We start from the raw sequence: 16,857 nt of genomic DNA on the forward strand, positions 1-16,857 counted from the left end.
TCTCAATCCTGGCTGCAATTGACGTTTAAGATTTTTTTTTTTTTTTTTTTGAGAGAGCTCAAGTGGGAGGAAGGGCAGAGGCAGAAGGGGAAGCAGACTCCCCACTGAGCAAGGAGCCTGATGCAGGGCTGGTGCCCAGGACCCTGGGATCGTGACCTGAGATGAAGGCAGACGCTTAACCGACTGAGCCACCCAGGCGCCCCTGCATTTGAAGTTTAGAATGGACAAGATTTTAAAATTATCCATACCTGGGTCCCACTCTCCAGAGTCCAGTTTGATGACGGGTGCAGCCTAGGTATTGGGTATTTTTCTTAACTCTGTGTTTGCCTGGGTGTCTCTCTTTCTCTCCTAATGTGTAAGCCCCCAAAAGCAAGGGCTGTGTTTTGTTGCCTCTGTCTGCCCAGATCCCAGTACGTACTGTGTTCAGTATTAGCTGCAGGCAGAGGGCCACCAGCCCGCTGTGTGCCCTGTAAACTCACCCAAGTGTTGCTTTTTGAATGCCTGATGCAGGATCTGAGAATCTTCTGGAAACAGACCTGAGGAGAATGGAGGGAAAATGCTAAAAAGGTGAGGGGGCTTGTGAGTCCTCCAGGGTATGGGTGCTTTGCCAAAGGGAGGATAAAATTGGTACAAATTTCATGGATGTCAATTAGGGAATAAATGTATTAACAGCCTTAAAAATACACAGTTCCACCTAAACATGTATCGTAAACAAATAGAAAGGTCGAGTATTCTGTTCGCATAAGGGTGTTTACTGCAGCATCCTAGAAAAAAAAAAGGTAATAATCTGGATGTCCAACTCTAGGGGATTGGCTAAATAAATTCTGGAACATGCAGCCCATTCGAGCAACTATGTGACCACTAAAAACTGTTGCTTAAAATATTTGATGTCATGTGGAAATGGTTATGGTAGTAAGTGGTGAGTGGAAAAATAGGAAAATTCAAACCATGTACAGATTATGACCCCAGTTTCACTTTTTAAATGTTTATATGCCAAAGAGAGTGAAAATGAACTGACTAGAAAGGGTGGATCCCAAAAGGCTAGCTCTCTGGGTAGCACAATTATGGGTACAACTTTTTTCTTTATACTTTTTTTTCCTCTTCAAAATGTTCTACCAAAGTGTCTGTTACTTTTAAGATTAAAAAATAAAGTTATTTGAAACTTGGGAGAGAACTTGAAGCAGCACAGGATGGTGGTTCACCTTCCAAGTCAGAGGCTTTTTGCCACCTTTTATTTATTTATTTTTAGGGCGCCTGGGTGGCTCAGATGGTTGAGTGTCTGCCTTCGGCTCAGGTCATGATCCCAGGGTCCTGGGATCGAGTCCCGCATCGGGCTGGGAGCCTGCTTCTCCCTCTGCTTCTCTCTCTCTCTCCCTCTCTCTCTCCCTCTCTCTCTCCCTCTGTCTCTCATGAGTAAATAAATAAAATCTTAAAAAATATATATATAAATAAATAAATAAAATCTTTAAAAAAAAGATTTTATTTATTTGAGAGAGAGAGCATGTGTGCATGTGCAGCGAGAGAGCAGGGGGAGGGGCAGAGGGAGAAGCAGGCTCCCCGCTGAGCAGGGAGCCCGATGCTATTCGGGGGCTTGATCTCAGAACCCTGAGATCATGACCTGAGCTGAAGGGAGATGCTTCACCCACTGAGCCACCCAGGCGCCCTTGCTGCCAACTTTTAGAGAGGCAGATCCTCACCCTGCCATTTGCACTAAGTTCCTCGGGCCCTGAAGTTTTGTGCTGAGAGGTCTTGAATGGCCCCTAACACTGGGGCATATGGCTGCTATTGTGTCATTTAGGGAGAATCTTGGGCAGAAATTGGAGTACAGAGGGAAGCCTAGGGTCCCCGCCTCTGACCCACCCAAAGGAGAGTCCCAAAGTATGGGACAACATGGGCTTGGAGAGGGATTAAGCTTTTTCTGGAACTCAAGAGAGCCCCATCTTCTTGGGGAAAGGCACCATTGGCCTAATCAGAAAGCCAGGTAGTGACGTGACTCACATCATCCTGCTCTGGTTTGGGGACGCATTTTGGAGCTACAGAGACATTCTAACCCATGGGCCCTGCCTCACTTTCCTCAAATGCTGAACCCAGGGCTGTGATAAAGGATCCTAAACCCTAGTCCGCTCAGAGTTGAGTTATAACAGGACTTTCTGGGCCCCCGTAATTATAGCCTTCTCTGAGTGGCTTCTTCATGTATTGGATTTTATTTGCTATCACAGCAACCCTGAAAGGAAGATTTATTGGTATTAGCCCCAAATGACAAATAAGGACACTGAGGCTCAGACTGGTGACCTCACTGCTCAGTGCTCTCCATACAAAGATAAGAGACCAGAAATTGGTCAGCAGGTAGGATGGCAAATGAGTGGCTCGCTAAGGAGGGCCAAGGCCAGAAGTGGCTACTGCCCGAACCCTCATCTCTTCTGGCAGCCTGACCCCACAGGCCTTTGGGGCCTGAGCTGAATGAGGGAGGGGGATCCCCAGGCCTTTGCATGATGGATTGGGAAGCGTTCTTCGGTTACTTGTAATGTCAGTGCTTATTGCTTTGAAAAGCCCTCTGCTTTATGTCCCTGACACAAGATCTGATAGCAAGACAGCTAGAAAGATAGGGAAAGAAAATGGGAAATATAAGGCGTCTTCATGCTCTATGTGGTACCCAGGTCTTTTTATGGAATCTAGCAATGTGTCCATTTCAAACACTTTTAGCTCTCGAAAAGTCTGAAACTGGCAACCTCTCTTACAAAGTAAGGGCCCTTGCCTATGCTGTTTCCCCTGCATTCAGTGTATACTTCACCTGGCCAACACCGACTCACCTTTCATTTCTGAGCATAAATGCCATTTCCTCGAAAAGAAGGCCTTCCCTGCATTCCCCTCCCCGCCCCCGTTTAAGTTAGAGTCCCCTGTTTATTCCCTGTACTCACATTTGATGGAACCTACTTTGTGTGAGCTTATCTATATATTTGTGTCCTCATTTATCATCTGCCTCTCCTCATGGGAACCATGAGCTCCAGCAGAGTAGGGCCTGTGCCCTGTTCTGCTCAGGTCTGCATACACAGAGCCTGGCGCACTGTAGATGCTTAAGTATCTGGCGAACCAGTGAATGGATGAAGGGTCATTGCTGGTGCTGTACGCTCTTGGCCATCCACTGGAGGCAAGAGAAGAATGACTTTGTTCATGGCCAAAACTCTACTAGTGGCTAAATTTTCAAAAAGACAAATGCCAGATTTACCCAGTAAAAAGGGGTGGGGGTGAATAGGATCCCCATTATTACAAATTACCCTCAAAGCATCTAGGGCACTGCTGCACTGGTTTGTTCAAGATTTGGAAACCTGCAGAGGGCAGGGACCAGATTCCAGTGTCCTGCAAGATAGATCATCAGGGTTTGTCTTTTTTTTTTTTTAAGTAAGTTCTATGCCCATCGTGGGGCTTGAACTCACCACCCCGAGATCAAGAGTTGCATGCTCTACCAACTGAGCCAGCCAGGCACCGCCCCCCACCTCCCTGTCAGTGTGTGTTTGTCTTAATCAGGCACTAAATCCATGTTGAATGAATAAATGGCCTTGGAGATGGATTGTCTCATTTTGCCCATCAGGCAGCTCGTAAAGTCAGTGGTCATCACCGGGAGACCTGTGGTCTTGGACGAGCAGCACCAACATCACTTGGGAACTTTTTAGAAATGAGGATTCTCAGGCGCACTCCAGACCTACTGAATTAGAAACTCTGGGCCTGGGGCCCAGCAGTCTGTGTTCTGACAAGCCCTCCAAGGGCATTCTGATGCATTCAAGTTTGAGATCCGTCTGGCTTAAGGTTTTGGCCCATTTCGTTCCTCCTTCCTACTACCCCGTGATATATTTTAAGAAGCTTCATCTGTCTTTTATTGTAGTCGGCTTCCTGATCTTTCTTGGAAGTCGACAGGGGTATACACTGTAAATAGATGGCTACATCTAGTCTGGTTTCCCCCATTATACAGAGGAGAAAAGGGGGTAATGAACTTGGTTGGCCCAAGTCCCCCAGCAAGTTGGTGATAGACGGGGGGCCACATGCCAGGTTTCCCGACTTCCAAGCTCAGGTTCTCAGCTCTCTCCCTGACTAGATTGTGGGTTGGTGGAGGGCTGGAAACTGTGACTACTTGTTTCAACCCAAACCACCACCATTGCTGCGGGTACGAGTTACCTGTGGTCACGCCCCCATGGCCTTGCTCTGGTTAGAGCTGGGGTGCAGCAGCTGTCCAGTTGCTGCGTGTGCACATGTGCGCTGGGGGCTGCCCCGCCCCTTCCCCCCCTCCCTTGCGGGTAAACTCCGGGCATCCATCAGTCTGTTAATTGCACTAATTAGAGATCGCGGAGGTGTTAATTGGAAAACCCTGGTATTGTGCCTGTTTGGGGAAGAAAACGTCAATAAAAATTAATTGATGAGTTGGCAAGGCGGGCGGCGCGGGTTCACGGCAAGGCGCAGGGTGTCGTGGCAAATGTTACGGCTCAGATTAAGTGATTGTTAATTAAAAAGCTACGGTAATTAATACTCCCTGTACCATATGTGCCCACGGAAAAGGCACAAAGGTTTCTCTGCGTGTGGGGCTCCCGGCCCTTCTTCCTCTCACCCAAAACACCCTAGTCCTTGGGTTCTCCTTTTAGCCCCAAGGTGGGTAGAACCCGTCACTTCTTGCCTGGGAGGGGACCAGGCAGACCAGGAAAGTTACAAGGAGGCGTCCCCTGTGGCATGCCCGCCAGGGTTCTTCGAAGGGCCAGGAGCCTCAGGGGAAGTGGGTGCCCCCAGCGGCCTGCAGCCTCCCCCAGAGCGGAAGAGGAAACTGCGGCTTTGACCCAGCTTCCTTCCTTTCTTCCTAAGGTGTCTGCGGGAGCTTCGGGGCCTGGCCCAAGGCTCTGAGGTGCCCTGGCTCCCGGCGAGGGGTTCCCTGAGAGATGGGAGACTGGGGACCTGCTTAAAGGTGGGACTAGAGCCCCAGAGAGAAATCCTAGACCACCTAAAAACAATTCGGCCTCAGTCACTTGCCCCTGTCCCCAACACATGGTAGAAGATGGGTCAGGGAAGGCTGGGGTGGGTGCGGGATGAGGGCCTCAATTTTAGCGAATCCTAGAAAGACCTAATTGCCCCCTCCTGACGTGCTGTATGAAGGAAGACCAACCGGGTGACTTGGGCAAGGGGCAGTAACTTGCCCAAGGTCACACAGCTGGCCTTGAAACCAGATGGTCTCCTTCCCCAAGCTCTCCTCTTCTGCAGGAGTGTGGGGAGAGAGGGGGTGGGGCAGGAGTGAAGGGAGGAGGGGTCTCTTGGAGGGTGCCCCCCCACCTGTCCCAGAGGAGGCAGCTCAGGTCCACATTAGGTGGAGCCCTTTGGGCAAGGGACCACAGCCGTGACTCAGATGGGCCCTCGGTGGCTCCCACCGGCCACTAGAACGCTGTGGCTTCATGTGCACATGCTGAGACTAGGGAGTTTTACTCCTGGAGCTTTCCAACTCTGAAAAGACCTCCAGGACCACCTCTCCATGTAGAAATGGGGAAACTGAGGCCTAAAGGAGGAAGGCAGAGGATTCACAGCTGGTTGTGGCTGAGCTCAGGCCCCTGCCTTCTCCTAGCCAGGGTCCAGGTTGTCAGGGCACTGCTATCAAGGCCTGCCTCCAGCACCCCACCCCGGGCCCGGCTGCCCTGGCCCCCAGAGCCTGCGCACCCACAGGGCAGAGAACACCCCAGTGCTATCACAACACCCAGCGGAGAGATGGGCAGGAGGCGTGAGGCTGCTGGTATGCTCACCCTCAGAGGGCAGAGAAGGTGAGGGTGTGGAGATGCCTGGGACCGTGTGCAGGTTTGGATGCGTGTTGGGGGGTGGGTGGGAGCAAGGAAGGAGGTGAAAGCCCTAGGAGAGGGCAGAGCATGCCACATGGGAATTAATGCCATTCATACACCCTGCGGAAATGACTTTTCAAATGCATATAATCTCAAGCATGCAAATGAGAGGCTTGCTTCACCCTGTTTAATATGAATGATCGGTCCTTGAATAGCTATTATTACACGCCACATTGCAGCAATTATGTTCACTGGGTGTCGCTCTGTACCCCCCCATAAAAAGACAGAAAAGAAAGGGACACCTCTGTTTGCAGCCTCCTTCCTTTCTTCTCCCTTTTTCCAAACTTGCTGTCTGATCTACAACTTTATGGTGTGTGTGTGAGTGTTGGAAGGGGGGCACTCTCCCTTACCCCAGGGAAGTAACTGCTGGGTTCTCTTTCCTTTCTCCTGTGCACGCACACATACCCCTGAGGCTCTGGTCTTTGTCCCCCTGGGGCCCAGAAGTTCTCAGATCTCAGAGAAGCTAGACTTGGAATCAAGGCAGGCAGCTGCTCTCTACCCCCAGCAAGGCCAGGGTTGGGGAAGAGGGAGCAGAGTGGGCCCCTGCTGTTTCCCCATCCCCCTTATGTGTAGCTGGGGCCCTGGCCTGAGTGGGGGAAGGTGCTCTGTAGGCTGCTGGCAGGGATCAGGGTGGGTGGCTCAGAGGAGGGGGTTGGGGCCCTGTGCTCTGACGGGTGGAGGATGGCGCCCACCCCATCCATCATTTGGCAGCCACTGGCTCTCGGGCTGACACGGCCATTAAGGCCTGGGCCCAAGTGCTCAATCTCTTCCAAACCATCGCCCCCAACCTCACCCTCACCCTGGCCCACCTCCTCTCAGAACTCAGCAGTGGGAGCGGCAGCTGGGGGACAAGCCCTTGGAAACACAGAGAAACGCACAAACACGGGACACATTAGCAGCATAGGGTTGCCCAGGGGGCCACACAGATCAAGCCATTAGGACAAAGACACCTGGGGTCACAGATGGAGAGGGGCACAGGAGCACACGTGACCGGTGGGCTGCCCATGGACCCTTAACACCTCTCTGTCCCCTTCACAAGCCTCCAGGCCCTCACATTCCTCCCAACTCTGCTTCCAGCAGGGACAAAAACAGCAAGTGGCACAGCCAAGGGTGGGAAAAGAGTTCTTCCAGAGTGAAGGGAGAGAATTTCTGGGCAGGAGGGAGATGCTCTTGGGAGCGGCCACCTTGGGGAAGGAGCTAGGGAAATAATCCAGCCTCTCCCAGCAGCTCTCTGGTCCGCTCCTCAGCTGCCTACCAGGAGACCCTGCGATCCTGGGTCTGCCTAGGCCAAAAGGGGACCAAGAAGGGAAGAACAAATGAACACTGGCTGGCTTCCATAGGTCCCTCGATCTCTGTGCGATCTGGACCAAGTCTTGGGCCTCTCGGAGCCTCAGAGTCTTCACCCTTACAAATAGGGCAGGTGGAGAAGGGGTGAATTGGAGCTCACGTGATGCAAGGTGGTTTTACATGTGCTGTTTTATTTACTCCTCACGGGACTCCAAGAGGCTGAGATTAATTGCTTCCACAGACAAGGAAACTAAAGTTTAGGGAAGGTGTTTTTTTTTTTTTTAAGATTTTATTTATTTATTCATGAGAGACAGAGAGAGAGAGAGGCAGAGGGAGAAGCAGGCTCCCAAGGAGCAGGGAGCCTGATGTGGGACTCGATCCCAGGACTCTGGGACCGTGACCTGAGCCGAAGGCAGACGCTTAACCATCTGAGCCACGCAGGTGCCCGTTTTTTTTTTTTTTAAGTTAATTTATTTAAGTAATCTCTGTACCCAACATGAGGCTCATACTCACTACCCTGAGATCAAAAGTCACATGCTCTTCTGACTGAACCAGCCAGGCGCCCTGAGGTTTAGGGAGTTTAAGACACGTGTCAAAGATCAGTGGTGGGTACCAACCAGGTCCCTTTTGACTGCAGTCCATGTTCCTTTCAAGGGCGTCTGGCTTTGGGGATAGCTGGGGCCTGCGGACACTCCAGACTTGGAGAGCAGCCCTGTATACACACACCCCACACCCGCACCCCCGCACCCCCGCACCCCCGCATAGCAGATGTTGGAACCTCCTTGAGTGGTAGAAGGAAGCTCAGGCCTTCTCCTGGCTACCTTTGACCGTCCAAACATACCCTCTCTTTCTGGGAATGCTTCCACCACTGGAGAAGCACCTGGGGGAGGGAGGGAGGGCACAGGATTCAGGCCTTGACTCTTTGCCTTGAACTCTCTGGACCCTCAGTTTTTCCATCTGTAAAATCAGGATGATAATGACTACCTCGCACCATCCTTGTGAGAAGGCATCATGGTACTTATAGAAACAGTAAATATTATGGAGTGTCTGCTTTTGGCCAGGTGCTGGGCTGAGGGCTTTAGAATGGCAGGGTGGAGAAGTGGGACCATTGGCTGCCTTCACCGGCAGCTCCAGGCCCAGCCAAGGGGCTCCCAGTAGGTGCTGGGCAAAGGGCAACCACATTTGTGGAATGAATGTGGATTAGAACCTTTCTGGGTCCCAGGGAAGGAGACCCTATAAGGAGGCCCTGCCCTGGGGGAAGTCTCTGTCTATGGGGACACACACAGAGGTCATTACTGGTGGGGGTGAGGCTCAGCAATATGGTTGGTCCCAGTGAATAGCTCCTCCGTGCTTCCATATCCTAGCAGGTTGATAGCCTAGCGGGACCCTAGCTTACCCAGCTCCCTAGACTGGAGGGAGAGGCCAACACGGGTTTCCCGCCCCACCCTACCCAGGGGCAGGGGTGAAGACATCACCTCCTCCCCTTCCCTGCCAAGGTCCCCTGGAAGTCCAGGAAATGTGGGGGAGGACCTGCCCCTTCCCCCCAGCCTAGGGAGAGGATGACATTGGGAGGGGGCCCGCAACCCAAGAGGGGTCCCAGGAGCCGCCTCCAGGAAGTTGAGGAGGAAGAGATACCCTAAGACAGGATTGGGGGGGCATGGGAGTATTAAGCGGTGGTGATGTGTTGTTTGGGGGTTGAGGGGCTTTTTGTTGGTGGGGGGGGGCTTCGGTGGCTGCCCCAGGGAGACTGCGTCCAGACTTGAGCCTTAGCCCCTCCCCCATGTCTCTCCCCAACTCCAGGTCCTGCTAGAGCGACATGATGGTGGAATCCGCCTCGGAGACAATCAGGTCGGCTCCCTCTGGTCAGAACGGCGTGGGCAGCATCTCTGGGCAGGCGGATGGCAGCGGCGGCGGGGCCGGGGCGGCGGGCTCTGGTGGCACGGGCAGGGACTCGGCGGCTGGAGCAGATAGCAACGGCGAGATGAGCCCGGCGGAGCTGCTGCACTTCCAGCAGCAACAGGTAGGATCAGGCACCCCTCCCCAGCATCTGGGAGGAGGAGAGGGGCGCGCTGGGCCTCGTCCCAGTCTCTTCCTGGCAGCGCCGGTCACAGGCTTCCTGCCAAGCAGCTTCACTTTTAACCCTCTTGAAAAGGTCCAGCCTCCAGGGACCCCCCTCTGTGCCCTCCCATTACAGTGGCCACCTAAGGGGGGCGGGGAGCCGCGCTCCCAGGAGAGAGAAGTGGGACCCAGGAGGCCAACAAGTCAGGGAGCTTGGAACAGTCTGAGAAATGCCCACAAAAAGAGACGCCCCGGGCAGTAGGCTTGAGAGTGTGTCTCTGGGGTGGGTGGTGGCCTCGGCTCTCCTCCTGCACACTGGCTAGGTTAACAGGGTTGCGACAGGGAGACCACTCTCTAGGGTGCATGTTCCTTGGAGGAATGGGCTGTGTACACAGCGGTATCTTCACTTTATTTGTATTGTAAAATATTCCCCACCGCCATCTCTGCCTGGGCCCCTAAATCCAAGCCGTGAAGAAATGAAACTTCGAGGCACTAGAGTCCAAAGCAGCTAGGAAAAGGCCAAGAGCAGGAGGTGATGACAGGCCTCCATTTTTAGGGGTCAGACTGGGAATCCCTATCTGCCTCCTCCTTCTCTTTTCTCCCCTCCATCATTCCACCCTAAGCTGCAGAGTTCAGGAGTTCAAGACCAGCCGCTGAAGTTTGAGAGGCCCTGGGGTGGGGAGCCTGGTTGGGTGATGACAGAGCAGGGGCCCCAGGTTCTGGCCCCACGGCCCCACCCCTGGAAAAAGGGAGAATCATGCTTGACAAGTTCAGGAGAACCGGCCCAGCCAGCCCTGGCCTTGGGATTCTCCTCCTTTTATTTGACTGCTCCCCAAGCTTGCTGGTGGCACTACCCCTTGGGGGCTCCACTGAGAATGCATAATAGTTAGGTCCTGCGCGCATCCCACGCACACCCCCACCCCTGCCTCAAGTGTGCACAGATGTGTATACCCACCTTGCCCTCATGTTCTCTCCCAGGCTCACCCTGGGGCTCCTCCCCTGATCCATAGCCCCTCATAGGGCCCTTTCCCACCACACTCTGCAGAGCGGGAGGTCAGACTTGGAGCAGCACCGTCCGAAGCCCAGCGCCCTGCCCGGAGTTGGTCAGCCACCACTAACACAGAAACTGAACCAATGCGGGTTAAGTCTCAGCCAGCCCCTTAACCAGCAGGACAACCTTGGCCAAGTCCTGGGGCCTCCCTTGAGCCTTGGCCTCCTCAATGCCTAAAGTATCGGGTTTTTAGGATCAGGTGCAATTTGAGTGTGAAGTCTCTTCACACACCGAATGGCCCATGTGGATGCTGACAGAATTGAGGACTTTAGAAATCACTTCCTCTTACGGACTGTGGAGACCTGTCACCTTTCCCTGGGGAGATAGCTCTTGGGAGTTTGCTGGCATCTCCCAAGCCTTCCCAATAAGCAGGATCTCTGGGAAAGAGACCCACAGAGTTTGTGACATCTCCTGGGGACAGAAGCTCAAAGGTCCAAATTCTACCCTTTATGAAAATAATAACAAGACACACCCCACCAGAAGTCTCCAAGGCCACCCGTTTTTTATAACCACCTCTTCCCTTCCCCTACCTCTGTGCACACAGGGCTAGGAAAGATTTTGAATGTGGTGGGGGATGGGATGGGGTGGGGAGAACTGACACTGGAAAGTGTCTTTTAAACAATTACTTCAACTGCAGAGTGAACATAGATATCTGTATAACTGGGAGATTTGTGGGGTGGAGAGAGACAGGACTTTCTGTACTGATCGGGTTTCTTTGCTCTGCATTGCACACAAGCCATGTTTTGCCATCTATATTCCACATTCTAGTTATTCCTGTTTGTTTTGGGGAATATCCCAAAGGCCTGGAAAATCCTATATCTGTTTCACAAATAAACTGGGGTGGAGACTTGGAGGCAGGCGGAGGGCTGTTTTATCCATTTGGGCTCACTCTAGGCCTGGTGCCTGGAGCCAAGGAAAATATTTGAGATTTAAAAAAGGTCCTGTTGGCTCTGAACTATGAAAGAACCCCACAAAATTAAAATGATAAGTTTTTCAATTAACAGGAAAGTTTGTGGCCCATCCTTCCAGCCCCAGTCTATGAGCCAGGCTTTGGGGGAAAACTTCAGGGGTAACATTTTCCGGTACCCTCAACGACAAATGTTCCTTACTATTTGTGGCGTAGATTAACTGTAGAAAAAAAAAGCCTGGCCCAGTGGGTTCCTCCTTCCTCCCCTCAGCCCCAATCAGGAAGTCCTTCAAGGACAAACAAACAAATAACCTTGCCTCGGTTTGGTGCTTTGGGTCTTTCTCATACACCAGTCACTTAATCACCTGGCCAGCCCTGGGAAGTGGGTATTATTATTCCCATTCTGCAGATGAGGTGTCACTGACGGCTTGGTGACCTCAGGTCTCCCGGTTCCTGGACTGGAGCTCAGCACAGCCTTGTTTTGGCCGCTACCCTTGTCACACAGTTCCCTGTGGGAAATGGAGGGAGTGAGGCCTGGAACATAGTAGATGCTAAATAAACGTTCACTGGTGAATGCGGGAGAGCCACTCCATTCCCAGCCTTAAAAGCCCTTAGACAAATGAAAGCAGTGGAAATCAACACTCTCCGCAGGCCCTACGTCACCACTCTAGAGGAGGGAGGTTGGGGGCAGGTGTGCAGGCTGTGCACTGCTCCCACTCCTCCTCCTCGGGCCTCCTTGGGCCTCCAAGCCCCTCTCCCTCTTTCCGTCCGTCTGCTGGTCTCTGTCCCTCTACTCTGGGTAAACAAGCCCTGGAAATGCAGGCTTGGCCTTTGGGAGTAATGAGTTGACAGAGGGGAGGGAGATAAACAGGGCGAGTCAGAAGTCAGACCAGTGACAGGACTGGAGGCTGAAACAAACAGTGCCAAAGAGGGAGGCTGCATCACTTTGGAACAAGAGCAGGCACCTGTTTCCATGCAACAGCAGGCCCGGAGCTTGTTCAAACAGAGGCTAGGGGTGGGGGTGGGGGGGGAGACATGGTTTGGTGGCCAGGCCCTGTCTGACTAGAGAGAGGGTCCCCAGGTGGCTGCCCCCTCTCTGAGCAGCCAAGACCCGCTGCTTCTGGCTCCCTCCTCTCAAGCCCCTGATTGCTGAGTGGCAGAGCCCCACTGCCTCCGCGCTGTCCTTCGGGCTTTCACCGGGTCTCCAGTCTCACCCCCTTACGGGAAAAGAAGGCTCACGGTGCAGTAGGCCTTGGAGCGTGCATTCATTCAGCAAACATGCATTGAACCTTATTTACACCGGGCTCCCCGCACGCCAGCTGGGGTCGATGATCCCCAGCTACTATGAAAGAATACCCTGGACCAGCAGACATGCTGGCTACCCACCCATCCCCTTCCTTCACCGAGCAAAGTCTCCTTCCTCATTGCTCCTTCCTCCCCTGTTTTCCCTCTGATGGGTTTTTTCTTTGAAGGTTGGCCTTGCATTTTATCCTAATCTGATTTCACCTGGATGAAATGTCCCCCCGAGGCGGGGGTCCCTAGGGACTGCGCAGAAACCCTTTGGGCTCTGATGGGGAGCAGTGAGGGCCAGGACGAGTGTGGGAGGTGGCGGGCCTAGAGCAGCCTGAGGAACAGGGCCTGGCCGCTCTGGCCCAGGAGAGCCAGTCTTGGGGCCAGAGGGCTGGGCCAGGCGGGGTGGGGGCTACCAGGGCTGCTGGCGGCCACACTGAAAGGCGTCCTGGGCCTCCAGAGCCTGCACTTCCATTGTCCTCAGGTTTCGGGGGTGACAGGTCAGGGAGGGTCACAGGAGGGTTGCCTAGCGTCTGGGCACTCCCACTGCAGTTGCTGTGACAACCAGGGCCAAATCCCACCCTGTTCACATCCTGTGAGGACATTCAAAGGGGTTGGGGGGCTCTGCACATTAATGGGCTTTTAACTCACCCCCTCTAAGAGATGGGGGGGATGTCAGGGCATGGAGGAAAGGAAGAATGGAAGACATTTTTGTTTTCCTCCTGTGTCTGGCCCTCCTCTGCCCAAGCTACTTAGGGGAATGGGGTGGGGAGGCTTCTGGGGTGAATTAGCACACACACCCCCACCTCACACACACTGTCAACAGTGGTCTTTGGTCCTCAGGTCAGGGGCTCGTTTCTCCTTGGGACTCATGCCCCCAGACTCCACTCTTCCTCTCTGGTCTCACATCTTCTGGACTCTTCCCTTTTCTTTCAGTAGGGTGAGGCCCTCCCCAGGAGGTGCTGGGGACCTGGAGGGGAAGGGGGCCTGAAACCCAGCTGTGCACCCAGGCTCTGAGTCTCCCACCCACGTGGGCCTGCCTGTATCAGTGCATTGCTGGTTTTCATTTTAATGGTTCTAATTTGAGAATGCGCCGATGTCATTTTTACGAGGTTGGTGTAAAAAAAATTTACAGCCTTTCCAAAAAGCTTTTTTTTTTTTGCAAGGGAAAAAGGTGTAGAATCACTTCGGGGATTTTATGGTCTCCTCTCCCCCATCCTCCTTGCCCCCCTTTGCTGTGCCATTTCATTTTTTATGTCTCTGTTGGAGGACAGAGCCTAGCTAGTCAAGAACCTGGATCTCCCCAGGTCAGTACCTTTAGTGGTTGGGGCCACTGACCTCTGACCCTTCTCCCTGGGCCCCTTCCCTCCACTCTTGGGCTTCAGAGGAGTTGCATTTCAAGCAGTGGACGGAGAAGTGTTTCCTGTTTAATTCAACAAGTCCTTATTAGGCACCTGCTGTTTACTAGCTGTGGATTAGGTATCTACCCTCAGAGATTAATTATATCACTGCCTGCTTAAAATCCTCCAGCAATTCTTTCTTAAGCAAAGAATGAAATCTAGAATGAAAACCCTTGTCCCTGTGTAATCTGGCTCCTGCTCGCCTCTGGGACTTCCTCCCAGGCTACTCAGCTTGGCCACTCTGGCCTTAGTGGTTCATAATGCTCCAAGCTTAGTCCCACCTTAGGGCCCTTGCACCAGCTCTTTTTGTCCACCGTGAATACTGTCCCCTGAAAGAGTTCCCTCCTCACCCTAAATGTCTCCTAAGAGAGGCCTTCCCTGGCCCCAAAACTTAAGTAGGCAGTCAGCCATCCTCTGGGTAATGCTCAGTGTAACGCTAACCACCGTCTCTTCTTAGCCTGCTTGTCTTTGTTTTCATGTCTGGTTCATCCCGTTAGAACGTGATCCCTGTTAAAGCAAACACCCGGCGTCCCCAGAGGCTAGGATGGTGCAAGTGCCCTGTGGGGCTTCACAAATCCTCGCTGCATTATTGATAAATGAATAGAGAGTCACACTATGGCTGTGGGGGGCAGGGACAGGTGATGGGCTTTCCTGGGGCTCTTTTCAGGTTTGGGATAGGCTAACCACCACCTCCCCAATTGCCCTCCTGTGCCCCTTCCCCTAAATCTAGCCAGCCCCAGTTGAAATTAATTATCAAGACAATTTCTATCTCAGTTTTGCCAAAATTAGCTAGATGCAGACAAAAGAAGTTTGGATTTCATTTTGGCTGCCCTTCCGCACAGTCCAAATTAAACCAGAATTTGCCAGAAGGTCCTCCATCTTGCCCGGCCGCCCATGGCTCCTCTTCCCTGCACAGAGCCTCTGTCAGGCCCAGGGGATTCAGGTTCTGCCTCTGCTACTGTGTGACTTTGGGCGTGTCACTGTCCCTCTCTGTATCATTTCCAAATCTATGAAGTGAACTACAGCTACGTTTCACAAACCATTTAGCTTAAGATCCACCCAAAGAGATAGATTTTACTTGGAGCCCTAACACACGGTTTCATGAAACAGTGCTTATGCTTACCTAATAACTCTGATGCTTTCTTGTGTGTGTGTGTGTGTGTGTGTGTGCCAATTTTTTTGACCCACTAAATTGCTATTATGACCCACCATTAGATCATGACCAGCAATTTAGAAAACACAAGACTAGATGCCCTCCAACATTTCCAACTCACCAGGTCTTTGGGATTCTGCCGCTCCTACTCAAAGTTCAGCCCTTTCAAGCTCAAGTCTCTGAGCACCACATCCCCCTCCCTTGCAGTCCTCAGCCTGCAGAAAGGACCAGTAAACAGCCCTGCACCTGGCCTCCATCAAGAGCATGCCGGTCCCTCCCCCCTGAATTCTCAGAGACAGAAATGAGGGTGTGGTCTCATCCTGCCGACGACGAGAGACCCTCCTGCTCCAAGACTTGTTTTTCCTTTCATAGCAGCCCCTGTTGCCCTCCAAGCTCTGGCTTCATTCCCCTCCATCCCGCCCTCCCTGGTTGCCATCCGTTATAAGCCATTTGTTCCTAATTGTGGAGATCCTGCTAATGACTTCTGAATGGCTGAGGGGGGGAGGAGAGTTCGCCTTCATTAGCAAGACAGTTCTTGGGCTGGAGGGGGAGGGGGGCTCTAGGCTGGGGGGAGGGTTTGATGAGCGTGTCCTGCCAGGTGGCACTGGACAAAACCAGGAGCTGCCAGGGAAGGTGGCAGATTAATAGTGAAGACAAAAGTTGGTGTCCATTCCAGACCTACTGGGTGCCAGGCACTGTGCTAAGTACTCCACGAGCCTCCTGTACTCCTCACAACAGCCCTGGGAACCAAGGGCAGGGTTATCCCTACTTTGCAGAGGAAGAAACTGAGGCTCAGAGAGGTACCTTACCCAAGGTCACACAGTATATGGTGGAGCCAGGACTTGGATCCAGATCTCTGACCAGGGTCCATGAACTGAATGGCCTAGTACTGCCTCCTTTGAAGGAAAATTGGACTTTATCCCCCAAACCACAGAGCTGGAGATGAGGTTTTGAGTCCAAGGGGTAGAGAGAGGGAATTTAAGAGGCCTGATGACTCCCAGTTTGCCATTCTGCCCCGAGCCCCCACCCCCACCCCCGTTCCCTCCCTCCTCCTAGGGTTTCCTTGATGGCTTCTCCTTGCTGTGGGATACTAAATGCCTTTTCCCACCCCAGGCTGTATTTGGGTGTCTCTGGCCCTCAGGGAAAGGACATTGAGCTCAGCTTTCCAAAGATTCCTGTCTTGGTCTTGTCTGCCTGCCTGCACCAGCCTTACCTGCCCTTCACCCCTAGACAGCTGAAAGCACCCAGGCTCAGGGGAGAACAGAGTCACAGGCCTTGAGGGACCATGCACAAGCTCCTGAAGGCCCGGCAGGGGGTTGGGGGGCTGGGCAGTCAGAGGTGTCCACTCCATTTCCTGCCCATAGGACCTTGGGTCTCAGTTTCCCTGTCTGGAAGATGGAGACCATGACACGGGCCCTGCCTCCCTCAAGGTGGTGAAGTTTCAACAAGATGTAGCCCTATACAAACACCAGCTCTTGAACTCTGTCCACCTGGCCTGCCTCCCCTATTCAGCCTAGACCAAAGTGCATTGCACAAATGAGTCTGCTGTCTGCTGCTGGCCGGGGAGGGGGCTCACAGATGCATTTGACAACATCTGTGTTTTCAAGGGGGCTGTGACCTGGTCGGCATAATCAGAGAAAGTGGGGCTGGCTCGGTTGGGGTGGGGGCCACCATCACCCATGTCTCTCAGCAGTGGGCAGGCTGGTGATGTAATCAGGCCCCAGGGCCAGCAGCTGGTGTAGATGAGGCCTGGTGTGTCAGAGTGGTGGATAGGACTCAGGTGGGGCTCCAGGAAGTCTCTGACCTATCTGATCCCTTGGGTGACCCACCCTGGAGAGGGCATCCTGGGC

General features: G+C 53.0%; 1 protein-coding gene across 1 annotated transcript in view; it reads left to right on the plus strand.

Moving 5' to 3' along the window:
* The window catches only part of FOXP4 (forkhead box P4), a 48,760-nt gene that overhangs the window by 10,035 nt on the left and 21,868 nt on the right, over positions 1 to 16,857 (plus strand). The window contains 1 exon segment of the mRNA XM_025890650.2: positions 8,949 to 9,168. Within this exon segment, the coding sequence (XP_025746435.1) occupies positions 8,965 to 9,168 (204 nt within the window). The 5' untranslated portion in view covers positions 8,949 to 8,964.

The sequence above is a fragment of the Callorhinus ursinus genome, unplaced genomic scaffold, assembly GCF_003265705.2.
Source record: "Callorhinus ursinus isolate GAN/ISIS: 27379988/994484 unplaced genomic scaffold, GSC_fseal_2.0 scaffold22, whole genome shotgun sequence".
Lineage (NCBI taxonomy): Eukaryota > Metazoa > Chordata > Mammalia > Carnivora > Otariidae > Callorhinus > Callorhinus ursinus.